The 19,981-nt window shown below is 36.8% G+C and overlaps 1 protein-coding gene and 2 non-coding genes across 3 annotated transcripts; all 3 read right to left on the reverse strand.

The window, feature by feature from the left end:
- Window positions 1-864: 864 nt before the first annotated feature.
- On the reverse strand, window positions 865-19,843 carry LOC113227675 (nucleolar GTP-binding protein 1). Its single transcript, XM_026460646.1, has 16 exons — window positions 19,693-19,843; window positions 19,446-19,598; window positions 18,277-18,398; window positions 17,364-17,499; window positions 16,268-16,369; window positions 14,808-14,900; window positions 14,338-14,487; window positions 11,013-11,170; window positions 8,691-8,832; window positions 6,949-7,032; window positions 5,958-6,054; window positions 5,680-5,789; window positions 5,229-5,347; window positions 4,585-4,718; window positions 2,943-3,091; window positions 865-1,166 (listed from the first exon to the last, which is right to left on the reverse strand). The coding sequence occupies exons 1-16, from the start codon at window positions 19,738-19,740 to the stop codon at window positions 1,011-1,013; spliced, it is 1,953 nt and encodes a 650-aa protein (XP_026316431.1). The 5' UTR covers window positions 19,741-19,843; the 3' UTR covers window positions 865-1,010.
- LOC113227716 lies at window positions 3,585-3,714 on the reverse strand. The gene has a single exon (XR_003310226.1). It is a non-coding gene; the product is annotated as a small nucleolar RNA SNORA16B/SNORA16A family (small nucleolar RNA).
- Window positions 12,725-12,854, reverse strand: LOC113227715. Its single transcript, XR_003310225.1, has one exon. It is a non-coding gene; the product is annotated as a small nucleolar RNA SNORA16B/SNORA16A family (small nucleolar RNA).
- Window positions 19,844-19,981: the final 138 nt, after the last annotated feature.

Raw genomic sequence — 19,981 nt, forward strand, 5'->3', positions numbered from 1 at the left:
CCGGGGTACGGTGTGGCAGTAGTTCCAGTAGGATTTCTCAGCCAGGCCAGCCGATGCAGGCGATGGTACAATGACCGGGACCCTCGGACCCATACAAGTGGGTTTAAAATCACTAATTTAAATCGCGTATCGTCTCTACAAACATACAAAAGATTGTTTGAAAAAACAAATATAGGTACGCGATTTAAATCCTTAAAAATTGGTTAATTTCCTAAGATTTAAATTATTAAGATGATTACAAAAAAAAAGTACTTCTCGGAGACCACGTACGAGTAAAATGCGCGTGCGCCTCCCGTTAAGATTTCGGAGTCGCCGGCGATCGAGCGATCGTAGAACTGCGGCTTGCGTGGCTAGATAAAGGGACGAGGAATCGAACCGGTTGTCGTTTATAAAAGCGACTCGCGTGTTCCACTTGCAATAATGTGTATTGAGATTGACGAAATATGCGTTCCACTGCTGATCACGGAATTCTTCCGGTGACATTAATTTACAACGTTACGAAACGTCTACAAGACCTAATTTGTCAAATGCTGTGTAGTTACATATATGTGTATGAGAAATGAAAGAATTTTTTCTATTTTTTATACAACTTCTTTATTTAAATAAAATATACGAGTATATTATGGTCTCTTTTCTTTTACGTTGATCGTAAATCTATAGTCCATGAATGTTTAATGAATTTATAGATACACGTTCTTATGTAGATGTTCTGTAACGTATGCGAGGTACGTTGTTTAATGTGTCCATTCATAAAAGTTTTTTCTGGATATTTGCAAGTACAGAACTGTACGGATTTATTTCTATAGTCCGTTTTAATCCATTATCGATGAAAGGTAAACAAAGAGGTCATTGACCCGACCATAGACACTTATTGATGGCGCCAAATACAAATGAATTAATTAATTCGCATCGCGTCACAAGGATTGTCCGATAGAACGACAAGGGATCAAACATAAAAATAATGATAAATAACAATAGATGTAAGTCCAACTTTTGTAGGAACAGATAGGTTATCTCCTGTCCGTCTTGCCGACGCCGCGCTTGCCGGCGAATAGATGCTTCGGCATTTTGGTGCCGATGAACCTGTCGGCCTCTCCCTTGAGGCCCATCTTCTTTGTCTTCTTCGCGATCGCCACGTGCGCCAAATTCTTTGCTTTCTTCCGCATCTGAGGGAAGTCACATAATATGATATTAATATTACATATTGGGTGTATTACATAATGTTATATATTGTTGTAATGAAATGTCACAGCATTTAGGTCGGGCGACATTTTGAGAGATTTAGAAATGCTTATGTTTTTTATTGGACCTAAAATGTACCCGTGATGATGTAATAGTAGCACTAGAGTCCCTTGTGAAAGAGAGCGTTCAGGGAAATGCTGCCACCTTATTGCCGCCAAGTAGTAATGTCAGCGTTACTGTGTTCCGGTGTGAAGGGTAAGAGTGCTGGTGAAATTACAGGCACATGGGAATAGATTTATGTCTCAGGGTAACGGATGTAAGGGCAGTGCGCCTTAGATCTTTGCGTCATAAAGAGCTGAGTGGCACTACAACTGTTATGGACAGGCGTGTAGCTTACATTTAGTTTTAATTCAAATTATATATTGTACTCTTACAATATATAATTTGAATTAAATCACTAATATTTTTAATTTCTTTTTTAAACATTATACTTATATTATCTTCCTATTTATTTGGTTTCTATTCTAATTATTATTATATGTTTAAATATAACTAAATGGAAAAATGACATCAGCGAGCTGATTATCGTATCTGCGATTACCTCTAGGTTATGGCTGAAAATCAGCGGTTTGCTCTTGAGTAAACACCGACGCTGAGCTATGACCTTTTTGCACTGCTGCAGCACACGTACATAACTGGGTGTCTAGCAGTGCTGCGACTCTGCTGTTTTTGTTTATTTTTTGTTTTGTTTGTGTTTTTTATTGTTTTTTTTTGCTGTTATGTACGTGTGGATGTAGTAACAAATAAACGTTTTATCTATCTATCTATCTATCTATTAGGCGCACGACTTGTTCGTTCGGTCACTTGATATTACATAAAAAAGTGACACTTCATCGTGATATTTAATTTAAAAAATGAGCTGTATATTAGTAATTAGTTCACATGGTGTACTGCTTCATGGTTGTAATTTACATTAGTTCTCAATCTATAAAATTTATCATTGCTTGTAATAAGGCAAATATAAATCTTCTCAACAGTAATTTAACCACACTGCCGTATCTCTGACATTTTTGTCACAATTGATTGAGACGTTCGACCATCACTCGGCTGCAGTAATATGTGAATATTGAATACAATTTGTTGGTCGAACGAGTTTGACACAAGCTATAGTCAGAGTTTAATAATGTTTATTTCATTGGTAAGCAAATTACACTTGAAATTGTCGTACTGACTAAACTCTACCGCGTATTTGTAAGGCGGATTCCTTTAAGAAGAATGAGCAAGAAACTCTAAGTGCTGCTCTTTGTAAACATTTATCATTTACGATATTTATTACGAAAACTGAATCTTATTCCAGCGTGACTATGGTCGAGTTTTTGAATGTTTACTGGCCAGATAAACGCAAAAAAACTAGATTTAGTCGGTCCGTCGTTCAAAAGTTATAAGGGTGTTTTATTGTTCACACTGGAATAAGCTTATTCCAGCGGCACCATTTCTCAATCTCGAGAACCAGTTCTCAGCTTAGATCTGATTACACTAAATAAAAGTCGTGATTTAGTCTGTTTTAGTCGTAAAAAACTACATTTAGTCGCTAGCCCGTTTTAAAGTTATTACGGCGTTTTACTGTTCACGCTGGAATAAGCTTATTCCGGCGGCACCATTTCTTAATCTCGAGCACCACAGCTCCTAGCTCAGATCTGATGAAATCTAGAAAAAATCGAGAGTTAGACCCCGACACCGTCCGACGAGAGCCGACTCACCGCCACGTCCTTGACGCCCTGCGCGTCGCGGGCCGGCGTGCGCGTGCGCGAGGCCGCGCGCATGCGCTTGGCGGCCGGCGCCGACGCCGAGCGCGAGCGCGACCGCGTCTTCGTGAAGTTGGCGGCCTGCGACCCGGACATGTCCACGCCTGGGCGGTTCAAAAATTACACCTTGTTTAGTGCGAGACTGCAACTAATATGTGACGATTGCGTGCGATGCTTTTTCTAAGAGTAAGTTCAATTACGAAACGCAATTAAACAAACGTAAATAACGAAACGTAATTAAAAATGTACAACAAATTGAAACACGTGTTTTGCTTTGTGAACGACGATATAGTGGGGTACTATCTCGATTGCGATACCAAATGGGGTCGCTTACGTTATAATTTTTTAATATCGATTCTATCGGTTACACTAAAATATGAAAAACAATTGAGCTAACGACAGACTTAGCCGTTGCTATAATTTCTATTTGACGTCATTTTGGCAGGAAATGTCGAAGCGTCCTTCTCCGTTATAATTTAAAATATCATTTGCAATAAAAACGCTATTTCGGTAAAAATGTCGCTTACGATAAATCGGCAATCATGGTTCGACATATTGATCAACCATCATTAAAATCCCGTTTAATATTATGTATAAGAATGTTTTTGCCATGGGTAATGCACGATTCGCACAGACGTACCGTACGACCTAATGACAAACTCGCTCTTGGCCACGTTTTGACTGATACAAAACATTTCACCTTTGTTCAGCTTCGATCGGGCCGTTTGACTTTTGATGGTTTTACGAGTTCACAAAACAAAATATGAAGCTAAGCAAATATTACTTTTGTTATTAAAACAAAATTACAAATGATTAAATAAATATTATTTTTTTTTTTTAATATTTAATTTCATTACTTTTGTATGTTTCATACTAAATCCAGCTCAATTTATAAAAACAATGGTTTAAATAGTAACACTGGCAGATAATTTGTTGAAAATTTCCGTGGATATAATTGTTTCGACGACTACACTCACCCGGAAACACAAAACATCAATATTGATGAAAAGGCATTTATTTAAACTTCGTTTCAATCCATTTTAAACAAAAAGTATACAAACAAGTCACTGACCTAACCATAGACAATTTAGTGGTGGCGAACTGTAATGCCAACTACAAATAGATTAATTAATTAAATGAATCGATTTGTTTAATTAGGTCATAGTAGCGGTCTTCTATACATAACCTATAAAAGCATATTTAAAATTTCCGAAAGCTTAATTTTAAATCCTCCTTCAAATCCTTACACTTAGATACTCGTTCGATTGAGATTGAAATATTCGATGTATTAATCGATTATAAAAATTGTAATTGAATGAACCAAATGTTTTTTTCGTACAGTATTATGCAACCATAGACAAGTCATAGGAGTATAGATGAAAAATAACCATTTTTCAAATACGATTTTATGATGCTATTCAAATGAATATTGTTCGAAAGTGACGAGAACGAAATCTTCGAAATGTTTATTGAGTGACTGCTTTAGAATTTTAACAAAACACTTTTGTTTAAAACGGATTGAAACAGATTATACCACAAATGATTTCAGAACAAACTTGTGCGTTGTTGGTAGAACGAGTAAGGAATAAGAACGTACCGAGTTTCTCCATCTCTTGTCGGAGCTTCCCCGTGGACCTGGTGCGCTCCTTGGCACGGCTGGTACGCGGCATCACCGGCTTCGTCGACTGCTTCACCAGTCGGGACTCGTCCTTGAGGATTGCCTTCTTATTGCTGTACACAATCAAAAACAACATGCATCAGGTGCAGCCACGTTGAAGCAACAGAAACTGGTTCGAATCCAGTCGTTCAGAAGCACAGGTTCCTAAACTTTTTGGTAACCCCAATTAGGCAAGATAAAAAAATTTCAACGTAAACCACTACAAAAAATAATTGGAAACACGTATTTTTACAAAAAATCAAAAGGAAAAACAGGTTTCTTTTTAAATGCGGCAGTACCCCCTGGACAGCATCACCGCCCTTGCTTCCGTGACCACTACCGCCTCATTGCTTCCGTGACTACTACCGCCCCCTAGGACTTCAGCGTCCACTTACCAGTTTGGGGAACTATGGGTTAGGTTAGGTTAGGTTAGGCACAAATAAAACTGATTTTTGTTAATTTATTCCTACGCTTATCTTTTTTTTTACCATTGTAGTGATTTAAAAAAAAAAATATATTTCAATGGATTGCTTTCAAGCTCGATTTTGTAATTGATAGATAACACTACTGCTATCATAACCGACCGTATCTGCTGTGCGAGCTGCCTGATCTCCTTCATGGTCTCGTCCAGCTCAATCTTGGGCACGGCGTACATGCCGCCTGCCTCGCGAAGCTCCTCTTCCTTCTCCAGTTCTGCCAGTTTCTGTTCAATTCGGTGTTATCAATTAACCATATCAAACGCGTGTACAGTCAGTTGGTAAATGCGGTAGCACCGGTTAGGCAATAACTGTAAAAAAACTGCTCCTGACGTTAACTTGTATAAAGCAGACTTAAATGCGCTATATCTGGGTTTCGCTGAAGCGGATTGGTCGACGATGCTGGGGGAGCATGACGTGGATCAATCATACCGTGGTAAGATACCTGATATTAGTGTTAATCATTTAATAAATATCGCAGTTTGAAATAAAAATAAATTCTTGTCTTCCTCCATTTCCATCATGTTTTCTTACAAGAAACTTCATTAAAAATACTTACATCAAAGATATCCGGATCGATGTAATCGGCGATGTTGTGTCCCTCCCAGAATTCAGGAATCGGGTCTTGGCGTTCTTCCTCCGAGATCTCCGTGTAGTTCTTCTTCAAGTCTGCAATTCATATTAATTTTAACAAGTGTTAGCTATGTTTATTGTCTAAACAGCAGTTTATAGTCCATGTAGAAATTTCAGTTTAATAACTGAAACTCACATTATCTTAACAGGTAATTGAATTTTAAGGCAAAGAATTGAAAACTAGAGAAAAGAAAATAATCTCACCTAGTACATAGTCATCTCCTTCTTCTAACTCAATCTCCCTTTCAAGCTTCCGTTTGCGTGAGGCCTTGTCCGCCGCCTGCTGCTTCTTCAGGGCAACCTGCGGCCAACAGAAATTAATACAAGAAATAAGTAGGGGATGACTTGGGATCCTTTTTAAACGACTGGCTAGACGTTGCCTAAGAACGAGAGCTCACTTTCTTACATTTCTTAAAAACCCATTTTGACCCACTGTTGGGTTTGCAAAATGGGCTTATAAACAAATAAAAAAGTAGATTCTCACTTGGGCCAATGTTGGGTTCGGTGTTCCAGGAAGAACTAAACCGCTAAGTCACAAATATTTCGTCTCAAATTACGTTTTAGCCGTGACAGGATCGCGGTAGTTGGTAATACTTTAACAGACCGTGATCCACCTGTTGACACGATGGGAGAGTTCGGGATCCATTCCCGTTAGAACTAATTAATGTACAGAGAACTTTCTAATTCTGTGTGGGTGTCACATAAATGGTTTCTCTTTTTTTTTAATAATAATAACGCTCACAATCAACATAGCCCCGCACTAGGGAAACCCTGTGTCGCGGGTGCCATGGACACACACATAGACAACCACAAATTACACCCAAACTCACGAGAGAAATAAATGTAGGCCATACAAATATTTCTCCCGGCCCGGGAATCGAATCTGGGACCTCTGCGTGGCAGTCCGGCATGGTAACCGTTCGGCCACGGAGGCAGTTTGAACGTCGATGTTCTTCAATGGGGTGTGGTAACTTCGACACGACTTTGAGGGTCGTATTCTCGAACTGTACTCAATGCTCAAGTCAGGATTGCACTGGAAATACGACCCTAATGGCAGGGACTTGAGTATGATTTCGAGTGCTTTAAACCATACTCAAATCCTGACTTGAGCATTGAGTAGAGTTCTAGAATACGACCCTGAAAGTCAAAGGGGTGTGAAGGGATGCTCGTGCCGGAACAGGAGCCGAAGCGCTACCTGCGGCGGGATGACGGCGGGGCGCGGCTTGGAGTCGCGCGGCGCGGGCAGGGCCACGTGCAGGCGGTTCAGGACGCCGTCCACCTGCGAGCACGGGGCCGTACGGCCCGACAAAATTATTCTTTTTCCTCCTGTCGTTTGTTGTACTATTAATAAAACCGCAAGTCGAAATACGGTCGAAGCCTTCTGTTTCATCATATTTAGAACTCAAAATCATTTAAAAAATCTACAGCTTACTTCGAATAGGGTAGAAAACGTTTATTTGCCTGAATACAGTAATTACACAGATCTTAGATAAAATTATTTCAAATTAGTATTCGTAAATTCTAAATATTCTTTATTACTATAGAAGCAATGTGTCATAAGCCATTTCATCAATTGTGATTTAAACGCAGGTCCGTGTAGTAATTTCAAGTCATCTGGTAAACTATTGAAGGCCCTTATAAAACATTCATGGTTTTAGCTCTGGTTTGCCTTTGTATCACTTTACCACGTGATTTAAAATATAAAGGATGAGATATAATTACTAACACAAAGATCAAAAACACTTAGAAAAAATTCTTTCGATCCGGCCCGATTCGAACCAACGACGTGTCCTAGCAAACCGTACCAAATGCTATGCCAACTAAGCCACGGAACGAACCAGCTCATCTATGTGCTTGTTGTCGGATCTTTGTATTTGGTTTTCAACGTCTTTTTAGCCGTAGCGCCATATATGAGAAATCTATGAAAGTCATATTCATTTATTTGCATTTCACATGGATGATAAACTTATACATGTCATGCCCTGTAAGGGTGTAGCAAAGTTAGAATGGAATTTAAATACATTGCAAGCTTGAACGTAGTTAATTAGTTTAGATAATAATTATATTATAGATTCTATAATTATTAATAAACATAATTATTACACAATATTTTTATCTTAAAATTAATTAAATTATTATTTTTCCGGATTTAAATCGCGTATATTTGTTTTTTCAAACAAACCTTTGTTTCATTTTCTATGTGTAACAATCGCGAAAACCTAAGAACTCGATAAATTATTATTTTTGTAATTATTAAACATTTTTATTAATATTATTATTATTTATTATTTTTATTATTATTTATTATTTTTATTAGTATTTCGTCACCCAGTTAGGTAACTTTAGAGCTACCAGCCCTGACTAGAGATGTCGCTATTAACTGTAATTAATTTTTTATTGAATGTCCCAGTGTTTAACCACCTCTTCAATGATTTTTTTGTGAAATTACTCCACTAGTTTGTTATAATTATTAATACAAAGATCGAACACTCAGAAAAAAAAATTAGATCTGGCTGCATTCGAATCGACATCACCTAGCAAGCCGTGCCAGATGCTATGCCAACTAAGCCACGGAAGGAACCAGCGAACCTCACGCATTTTCCTATGTGCTTGTTGTCGGATCTTTGTCATTTGGTTTCCAACGACTTTTTATTCTGTAGCGCCATCTATGAGAAATGTATGAAATTATTTCGTCACCAAGTTGGGTACCTTACAGCTACAGAGGATGAGTGTTCACAAATACACAGATGTCCCTAAAATACACGCATGGCAAAGGCAGTATGTTCAGTTTACTCATTTTACTTATTTTTATTAATTTATTTATTTCAAAGATAAACTTTTAAAAAGAAAATAGAATCCTATTGTTTATGTATGAGACGACTTCGAAATGACATTTACGTAGAATTGTAGTAAAGGAGTGGAGAGTCGTCGCAGTACCTTCTTAGTCCTCATCTTCTCCGTGACGCGATGGCCCAGCAACCTCTCGCAGGCCTCGATCTTCACCTCCTGCACGCCCTCACCGGTGATGGTGGACGTGCGCAGCACTGGCACCGTCGTCAGCTCAGAGTTCGAGTCCGCGCTGAACAAATTCAAAAGCAAATACACCTCTATTTCCATAGGAAAATTCGATTAGATTTTTGTCATCCAGTCACGCAGAAGCTGTATTACCAACCTTTAGGGTAAAGTTTTTGTTTCACTATGTTTTAAACCTATATAAATGACTTGGTATAAGTGGTTTAGTAGAATAATGCGAATATTAAACTCAAAACTTTATTTCACTTATTTAAGAACCTAAATTTAAGGAAAATGTTTAAATGGTTTATATACAACTACGATTAAGTTTATATATTTTAAAGCTATGGTTGTGGTAGAGCGGCGTATCCTGTCACAGGCATTGCAATGACTAAAAGAAGACTTCTACTACTAGTATTGACAAATGTTAACTGTTAAAGAAAATAAACTATTATTATTATTAAACCTCGTAAATGGCAAATTTTGAATATCAATCGGAATCTGTTCGCGCCGATGAAACGAACTGACTGCCGCGGGGGCACCGAGAGACACGGGGGTGCATCAAACTCATTTCATTCAAAGTTCATTCAAAATTCATTGGAAAGGTCTTTAAAAGGACGTATTCAAATACAAGTGCTAGCACCAGGGGATTTTTCAAATACATTTTTATATTCAAATTTTCAGAACATCATTTGTAATAAGTCATTAAGTTGGATAGAATCTTTATTCACCACCATGACAAATACATACACAGACACATGATACAGACATTAACTTAGGCGTAAAACTGTAATATATTCCACTAATATCTCTCTTGGAAGACATGGCAATGAAAAGGCGTTGACTCAGCACAAATGACGCGACTGCCCGCGACACTGGTATTGCCTGCCAGTACCCTATAGGACTGGGACGCCACTCGTAATAACCCAAAACAAAACCAATTTAATTAAATTCAAATTCTAACCAATTCCATTCAATTTAATTCAATTCAATCTAATGTTATTTCGTCCAATTTCTTTATTATTTTTTATTTATTTATTTTTTCTTAAACACCTTGGCCACTCATATTTCCAATTTCTGCACATTCAAAAGATACTCTTGCAGCTTCTGCTTCAAAGTTCTTTTTGTGTTACGGATAGGAGGAGAAATATTGTTCCAACGGGTGGCTAAGCATCGGAAACTCCCTCTAAATGCAGCGGTACTATGGCAGGGGGTTACAAGCAGAAACACCCTTGTCGACCTTGCTCCAAAGCAAGAGTTTACCGAGGATGACCAAGTGAGTCTCATACAAATAATAAGGTACGTAAGACTGAACAACATCAAACAACAATCCAGCCAGATGCAATTTAAGGCGCCCACCCATCGCAAGCACGTCAGACTTATTTAGAAAAGGTGTCACGTGACTCCGAGGTGGTATTGAAAAACAGAAACGTGCACCAAAGGCAGTGCTACAGTAATTAAGTTTGGAGAGTATAAAATATTCGCATAATGCGAAGTCCAGACTTAAGAAGTTACGAATGTTATAAATGATCTTTAACCTAAAAAGACAGTTCTGTACTACTTTGGCTACGTGCTGCTCGAAGCGTAAAGTTCTTCATTAAATTATACCGTTAACGAGTTACCGGCGTCATTATTGAAGAGCTCCTGCCAATTCGAAGCAATATATTCAACAGAATTTTATTATAGAAGCGGATACATTGCCATTTAAATGAATTTGAGATTTCGTGAAGACGACTGTTAAGAACAGCTAGTTTATTTTTAACTGACTTCAAAAAAAAATAGGTTACGCGACAACTCCGGTTAACGGCGTTTGTAAACCGATTTTAACGATTCTTTTTTTAGGAAATGAAACTATTTTTCCGGATTTAAATCGCGTATATTTGTTTTTTCAAACAAACCGACGTTTCAGGCCCTTTACAGGTCCCATGGTCACGGTTGACTGAGGTGGTACAGTCTTCAACCAGTTATGTCTAATATTGATGCAAACCACCCTATTTTTTCACTATAGTTACAATAGTTATTAATTAAATACCTTATTATTAATTTTACAAATAAAACATTCCAATTTACGCTATATTAAATTTTACAAATCATTTAATTGAATGAATTTTTATTAAGTTCAATTTATTATTATTTATTTAATAGTTTCATTTCCTATGTGTAACAATCGCGAAACCTAAGAACTCGATTCTTTTTTTGTTTTAAAGAGGATACCTCAGAAGTGGTCCCATTTAATTTTTAACTTACTTGACCAGGTTTTCTTTGGCGCAGCTCTCTTCCAGCTGCTCGATGAGCGCCCTTTTCGCCGGGTGCAGATCCTCGGGTTTGACCACGTCCATTTTGTTCAGAACGACGATGAGTGGTTTATTCGTGAACAGAGGTTTTATACTCTCGAATAGGGAGATCTGGAATATTTAAAAAAAATACATAGAAAGATAAACACTTAATTCACTAAAACAACACAATATAGTACAAATTAAACACAGGTTTGTATTTATGGGTCTAAATATAAATAAATAAAATAAAAAACAAATAGCAGTAAAATAATAATAATTAAATAGTTTTTATCAACTAAAATAGCATCCAAACATAATATAATGATGTACTTAATTAAAATTCTTCCCGCACTGAATCTGTTCTATTGCGCGGGTCGAGAGGCGGAGACAATGGCTTTATTTCAGAATGTATTTTTTTATAAACGATATTAAAGCCATATAAATCTGTAATTACAGATAATAAAAAAGAAAAATTACAGATAAATCTGTAATAGATTTCTCAAAGATGGCGCTACGACTAAAAAGTCGTTGAAAGACCAAGTACAAAGACACGACGCAAGCACAGAAGAATTCGTGAGGTCCGTTGGTTCGTTCCGTGGCTTAGTTGGTATAGCGTCTGGCACGGTATGCAAGAAGACGTCGGTTCGAATCCGACCGGATCGAAGGAATTTTTTCTGAGTGTTCGATCTTTGTATTAATAATTATAACAAACTAGTGGAGTAATTTCACAAAAAATAATAGAATATCAATTCAATAAAAATTTAATTGATATTAAAGCCGTTTGAAAAATGTATATCGTGTAAATACGTGTTCTATTTACTTCAGTTGATATAAAAAATAATCATTGTTATATGTAAAGTACGTATTGAATACAGCGGTTTTCTTGTAAAATTTCGAGGTAAGTTTCTATCGCGAAAATTTTTAGGAACCGCGTTTTCACACCGTATACTAATCAGTATATATCCTTAATTTTATTATTATTATTAACTGCCTCCGTGGCCGAACGGTTACCATGCCGGACTGCCACGCAGAGGTCCTAGGTTCGATTCCCGGGCCGGGAGAAATATTTCTATGGCCTACATTTATTTCTCTCGTGAGTTTGGGTGTAATTTGTGTTTGTCTATGTATGTGTCCATGGCACCCGCGACGCAGGGTTTCCCTAGTGCGGGGCTATGTTGAGTGTGTGCGTTATTTTTTTTTTTTCAAAGTGATTAATTCGGCACTTTCAGTGTTATGCGGAATCAGCCAAAGCCATTTGGAGTTGTATCAACTCTTAAGTATCAATTAAATTTGTATTGAATTGATATTCAATTATTTTTTGTGAAATTACTCCACTAGTTTGTTATAATTATTAATACAAAGATCGAACACTCAGAAAAAACACTCAGGAAAAAAAAGTATCATTTAAAGTAATTATCATAATTAAATAAAAAAAAATAAAAAAAAGTATATAATGTATAATGTATAATTTATCTTAAGTATCATTTAAAGTAATATTGTAGAAAAAAGTTAAATGTGATGTACCATTTTTGCGCTGATAGCCTCAACTGTGTTCATTTAAGTAAAAAAAGAACAAACAATAAAGACGTTTAAAAAAAATCGCGAAATTAAAATCTAAGTTGACTATGAAATCATCTTGTGCGTGCCCGACACGCTCTTAATCGATATTTTTGAAAAAAAAAACAATGTATTTGCCATGGGTAATGCACGGTTACGTACAGACGTACAGTGCGACCTTAATGACAAACTCACTCTTGGCCGCGTTTTGACCGACACAAAGTATAGACTTCGGTCAGCTTCGATCGGGCCGGAATCGAACCTGGGATATCTGCGTAGAAGGCAGGCTGTGATGCCATTGAGCTATCGGTATGGTTGGGATTGGTGTCGAATTTGACCATGCCGTTTCGATAGTTAGCTAATTGTTTTTAAGTAACATTGTATTTTGACTACCTATTTTTAACCACTTCAAAAAAAAGGAGGAAGTTCTCAAGTCGGTTTGTTTGAAAAAACAAATATACGCGATTTAAATCCGGAAAAATAGTTTCATTCCTATGTGTAACAATCGCGAAAACCTAAGAACTCGAAAATATTTTACCTATGAGGGTGGCAAACTAGAGGATGAACCCGGTTTCGCGCACTTTCCGGTAACCGATTTCGGTAAAACTTGGCAAATAGATGTAATTCCAAGCACTTTCGAAGTCGGTTTTTTTAGTACTCTGTACTAATTATACATTTTCGCTTTTTCCATGCATGGCTTAAAGGATAAACTTAAAATTTTAGGATAAGTGGTAACAAAGTCAGCCGGGGACTTAAGTTCATGAACCAGCGAAGTACGTGCTTTTTCAGCACGGAAACTACGCACTACAGAAATTCAACCGCCTCAAGTCGTTAACGAGACGCGCTGAAATGAACCCAATTGCGACTAAAACAATTTGCTGGACGCTTTGTCACCTCTGCGCATTTCAACTTAGTGATTACGTGTTCTAAGATGTGTGCTCACACTACACGTCGGGCAAAGCTGGATGGTATATGAACAAAAAGGTGTAATTTACATTCTATGCACATACGAATGAATTCAAGCTTCATACTTAAGATTAACCTCGCAGGACTGTGTTAGTAACATCATAAATAACAACTTTTATTCCACAAACACAAAAATAATTGTTATTTGTTATGCAAGGCTGCAAAGTTGTTGTTTGAGTGCTTGTATTGAAACTTGAGCAAGCGAAGGAAGCTAAGATTAAACTACGAGCAAAGCGAGTGGTTCAAAAATAGATTCCTGAGCGTAGCGAGGATTTTTAAGACAAGAGACGCAAAACAACTTTGCTGCCGAACGAAACACACAACTTTTCACCTCACTATAGCGAGGAAAATGGTAGAAGAAAGAAAAACAGTTCTACTATAAAATGTCAGTTTTGTAATTAAAAGAAAAGTTTACTCCGAATTTACATTTTTATTCTTGCTTGTACTTTTATTTTGTGCGATTATTGAAATTATTTTAGTTCTTCGACGAATTAAAATAATTTATTAAAACAAAATTGAATCTCATGATGTTTTTACCACATTGATATTCATCTATTTTTTGAAAAAAATATTCCACCAGTTTGTTATTATAAATGCCTTCGACGCCTCAACGTGGCTCGATAAAAATATGTTTGGACTGTCTAAATGCCTAAACCTAATTCTGAAGGGGTCTCGAAAGTTGTTGGGATTTTCGAGACTGCACAGAGCCTCGTCTCCCTCGGATGCGGCATTACAGTAAGACTAAAAGCCTTAATTATAACAGTCAGGCTGACCTGCTCCTCGATGCTGTGGCCGCACTGCTCCGAAGGGTCGATGAAGTAGAGCACAGCGGCGCGCAGATGCGCCAGCGCAGTCACGGCTTGCATCTCGATCACGTTGCGCTCCTCCAGGGGGTGGTCCAAGATCCCGGGAGTGTCGATAACCTTTGCGATTGTACAATTTGTCATCTAAAGATCAAAGTCCGTTTATGCTATAGCTCTATATTCTAGTGCTGGAGTACAGTAGTTTAGTAACGGTAATGCGGGCCTTACTGCGTTCCGGTTTTAAAAGGTAAGGGTGCTGGTGACATTACAGCCTCATGAAACTTGTCAACTTATCGACTCGGAGTGACATACACAACTGCTATGGACTGGCGTGTCGCTTGCCACCAGGCACTTCGTCCTGTTGTTTGGTATCATAAAAAAAGAAGAGCATTTAAGATTGTTTCTTGTTTCGTGACGTTGTTATTGTTGAACGAGCTTACCTGCCACCTCAAGTACTTGTAGTCTGTATGGCCAACGTACAAACTCTTAGTGGTGAACGCGTATGGCTGCACTTCCACATCGGCCCGAGTGATCTGCAACATATATTACTACCATAAATACCCAATGTACATTCCACTAGTAGGCACTCGTCTTCTCGAAGGACCCAAATACAGATATTTGTTTCATTACTTGTTCGTTCTTCTGTAATGACATTTTATCTTTTAGGTTCCCTCCTTCTACTTCCCTCCAACCCTCCACGCCGCCCAGTTCGAATTCGGATCTAATGCAGTGTGCAAGCGTTGATACAAATAATACTGTAATTACTACAGACTGGGAAAATTGTTAATTAATTGAAATTTTTATTGAATTGATATTCAATTCTTTTTTGTGAAATTACTCCACTAGTTTGTTATAATAATTAATACAAAGATCGAACGCTCAGAAAAATTCCTTCGATCCGGCCGGATTCGAACCGACGTCTTCTAGCATACCGTGTCAAACGCTATACCAACTAAGCCACGGAACGAACCAGCGGACCTCACGAATTTTTCTATGTGCTTGTTGTCGTATTTGGTTCTTCAACGACTTCTTAGTAGTAGCGCCATCTATGAGAAATCTATGAAAGTTTTATCACCCAGTTAGATACCTTTACAGCTACCGGCCCTGGCGAGAGATGTCACTATTCACTGTATTTTGAATTTTTATTGAATTGATATTCAATTACTTTTTGTGATTGATAATTAATTTATTAACATTAGTTTTATTTATTAGTTAATTTATTTTATAATTAGTTAATGATACGAATTGAAGCGTCGAATCTCTAGTCTGTAGCTGTGAAGATACTCGGCTGAGTGAAGAAAAAGTTTCATAGACTTGTTACAGGTGGCGCTATGGCAAAAACGTCGTTAAAAATTTAAAAAAGCAAAGATCTGCAACGAGTACATAGAAAAATTCGTAAGGTGTGTTGGTTTGTTCCGTAACTCATTTGGGAAAGTGTCAGATACGGGTGTGCTGACGGTGGGGGCGCTGGTTCGAATCCGGCCGGATTTAAGGAATTTTTCTAAGTGTTGTTTCTCGGATTCGGAACAGGCCCCGTCCTCTCGTTCTTCGTCCGAAGCAAATACTGTCAAGTAAGTAATACTAGACTCAATTAAAAGATGCATTATGCGAATCAAGTCTCATACTTGATATTACCTTTTAAATTGGTCGAGTATTAAAGAAATAAAATAAATAATCGAGTTCTTAGGTTTTCGCGATTGTTACACATAGGAAATGAAACTAATTTTTCCGGATTTAAATCGCGTATATTTGTTTTTTCAAACAAACCGAAATCAGTCAACCGTGACCATGGGACCTGTACATGGCCCGAAACGTCGGTACGTTTGAAAAAACAAATAAACGAGATTTAAATCCGGAAAAATAGTTTCAATAACCAAATTTTAAGTAAATATAAACTAACCTTGTTGATAAAACTGGACTTGCCGACGTTGGGGAACCCGCAGATGATGATGGTGCGCGTGTACGGGTCGATGGAAGGCAGACGTGACAAGTGTTGACGCACCTGATACCACCAACAACATATTTTTAATTATATCACCAATTAACATATAGTTTTAGTAGCAATAGAGCTCCATGTGAAAGAGTTTGTCCAGGGAAGTAATGCCACCGTACCTGTTTAGAATATAAGTCATTGGCATAATGAGTTTAGCATGAGCTACAGTTCAAACTCTGAAGTGCTAAGACGACAATACACTACCTAGTAAATTAATAAATAATGCAACTAAAACAACATGTGCATTTCTGCTCACTGTTAGATGGGAAGCTTGAACCGTGTGTCTCGTTTTACAAAAGCATACTAATATTGCACATGCAGTGCAAGCCGTGAGACGTAAGCTCTGTAATATTCTATGTCTGTCTTTGTACTGGCTGCCCTACACCTCGAAACGGAACACAGCAGTGCTGTTTTGCAATAGATGTACATTATTTCACAGGTAAACAAATCATTTGCATCTAAAGTTATACCTTAAGGTACAACTGTATCTATTGATGTTCGTAACTGTCTGTCAGGCAGTCTGCACAGATCAAGTTAAATTATTTATAATTTCTTCTTTTCAACCATTCTCAACAAAACAAACAACATAACAAATAAACAACTCTTTTATGGGGAACTGTATACGTTTTTACAATAAGATTCTGGAGCATATAGTTTATCATTTCCTAAGTTTAAAAACTACATTAAAAATATTTTGATCGAAAAATCACATTACAAAATTGAAGACTACGTGTTAGATAAAGATGTATGGAAAGACGACATGGCTCCAGAATCCACACAAATTTGATTCAAAGTGTATTCCATAGCATTTATGTTTATTTGAAAAGAGCAATCCCTAGAGTTTCTTGCTCGTTCTTCTCAGGGAGATCAGTGTAGTGAACGAGCAGTAGCTTAAGCGTTTTCAAGTGTAAATCTATTTTATCCATGGAATAAATAATCTTTGACTGTGACTTCATATCACACATTACACAGTTTCATTCTTCATACTAATATGACAACTTGCCTGTTCCAAATACTGTAAGTTAGCGGCCTGCCTTTTCATGATAGTAGCCATCCGGCCGAGAGCTGCACGCTTCAGCTGCTTGCAGCGATACAGAGAGTCTCCATATTTCAATAGACGGACATAGTCTTTTGCTACACTGAAACAATACGAGTCAATCAATAATGATAACTGGGGATGATATATCCTTTACTTATATCTTTCTGTCAAGCTAAATCTTCTTTAGTTGGCAGATATCAAGCCATAATCGCGTCTAATAATGGATTTTTTTTATTGTACCAAGTGACAATATGAACAAGTCATGTGCAGTGCCACTAAGAGATTTGCCACTGCACCACTCACCCTGGGACATAATTTGACAAGTCCCATGTGCCTGTAATTTCACCAACACCCTTACCCTTCCAAACCGGAACGCAGTAAGCATTACTGCCCTGGAGGAACCTGTTCACTAGGAGGTCTACTGCTACTATTTAGTATACTGGTAGGTAGGGTAAATAGTAATTGACCAGTAAGTGACATTTTCAAGTGTTTTATTTTATCTATGGAATAATTGATTCTTTGACTTTGGTTAGTTTTCAGCTCCCCAATGAGTACCTAGTTTCCTAACTTAACATAAACAGTTTTGCAAAAATGGGAACTAAAGATTTTTTTGTTATTATTGATAGTTGTTGTTTTTTTTTATTTACTTATAAAATGAAAATTTTTGCTGCTGTGCAAGTTGTTGGAGAAATTACAGTAATAAATCACAACAATTCATCATTCCTACTAGATGTTGATATTTGACTCAGTCAGATTTAGCGCACATTTTTTATTTTACAGCGTTAAAAATTAAAATAGCAGACACAAAATTCGGCTTAGTTTCTATTAATGACAGACAACCAAGATAAAATATTATGACAAAAACAACTCAATTTACGTGTCAATAAGATGGCGTGCAGTGTTAAGCTGGCCCAGACCAAGCTTGTAGTGGTCTTTGTCATACAGCACATTCATCAGATCAGCATAAAATGGATGAACATCATCTAATTTTGGAAATTCCTGGAAATTAAAGTTTCTTATTTGAGTGATTATTTCTTTAAAGCATGGCAACATTGACATTAAACTATTTGATAAGTTGTTGTGTGCAATTAGAATTAAGTATGCTAGGTTTTTTTTTGGAAAAATATATCAAAAAAATTAACTGCTTACTGTCTCATACTACACCAATTGCACTTTGGCAAAAAAAAAAACAAAAACGGTTGTTCAGTTGTTTCCAAACTTTGTTATTTATGTTGCAAAAGAAAATAAGTGTTTTACGTAATGAGGGAAAGAACATAACAATTACATCAACTATATCAAGGATTAATAAGAATAAGTCAATTAGTTTCTTGCAGGTTTAAAGAAAATGCTGTAAGAATAATTTACTTTACAAAATTTCTGTAATAGCACTTGTTGTCTAATAGATTTATTATTTCATTTCCTTCCATTTTATTATTTTACTAACCGACTTCAAAAAAGGAGGAGGTTCTCAATTTGACTGTATGTTCTTTTTTTTTGTATGTACGTTACGCGAAAACTCCGGTATTTGTGAACCCATTTTCATGATTCTTTTTTCTTGGAAACTTCCATAGTGCTCCCATTTCATTTTGAAGAAAATTGTCCACGTCTGAGGGTGGCCGTTCACGCATGAAGATTCATTTTTATAAGTAGCGCCTAAACTTTACTTTAGGAGCAATTATTTTAATGGTTGATTTTGCTATTTCTCCAATTCAAGGCGTTTTTCTCTCAGTATACTTTGAGTAGTGATAACCGATTTTTATTATCTCCAGTGTCATGTCCTGTATAGTGGCGAACTAGGGGATATTTCAATAAAACTTAGCAAATAGACGTAATTCTACATACTTTTGAGGTCGGTATTTTTAGTACTCTGTACTAAGATTATTCTGCCTTCCTATTGTGTGTATATGTAATAGAAATTTAATAAAATGCAAAAAGCAACATGGTGCAATAAATTAGTAAATAAACATAATGTAAACAAATAAAGAGATATACTCATTCTACAATAGATAATAATAATAATCAGGATGCAGCTTAGTGGTTATTTACCTGAATAATCCTCGATAATCTGTCGTGGAAGTTCTGTTGTGTATATTTGACCTTTCTAATATAAAATCCACGTATTCGTGATATTTTATAATGCTTGTGGACCACTGTTGGTGTCTTTCTTTGTGTTTTTGACAAAATTATATCGATAAAGTCCTGAAAGTGAATAAAAATGCGACTTTTTAGGTTAGTAAAACTTATGTTGACTTTATATGGAAGTGAAAAAGGACACAGGGTTTTTAGTACTTACCTTAGATGTGGGGACCACAGCTATCTTTTTAAAGTTGTATAAACTCATTTTGAATTATTTATTCACTAGTAAATAATAAAATAACACGATGCGAAACGCATCTCTACACACACGTGTTTAAAAGAAAGAAATGTCAGAAACTGAACGTTCAGAAACACATAACACACCTGTCAAATCGTGATAAATTACATTGATAAAATGTTAAATAAAACAACTAGCAGAATATTATTGACATTGACCTACATTATTTATATGCTTAGAATAATAACGCATAGAAACCTAGCCCGCA

This window comes from Hyposmocoma kahamanoa, unplaced genomic scaffold (assembly GCF_003589595.1).
Source record: "Hyposmocoma kahamanoa isolate Upper Pololo Valley unplaced genomic scaffold, ASM358959v1 213, whole genome shotgun sequence".
Taxonomy (NCBI): domain Eukaryota; kingdom Metazoa; phylum Arthropoda; class Insecta; order Lepidoptera; family Cosmopterigidae; genus Hyposmocoma; species Hyposmocoma kahamanoa.

What these genes read in the sequence shown, in the direction of transcription:
- LOC113227675 (XM_026460646.1), bottom strand. Translation starts at nt 19,740, where the DNA reads ATGAGTTTATACAACTTTAAAAAGATAGCTGTGGTCCCCACATCTAAG. An exon ending in ACTTACAGTATTTGGAACAG is followed by an intron (nt 16,370 to 17,363) that starts GCAAGTTGTCAT and finishes TGGTGGTATCAG; the next exon opens with GTGCGTCAACACTTGTCACG. An exon ending in AGGGCGTCAAGGACGTGGCG is followed by an intron (nt 1,167 to 2,942) that starts GTGAGTCGGCTC and finishes GACTTCCCTCAG; the next exon opens with ATGCGGAAGAAAGCAAAGAA.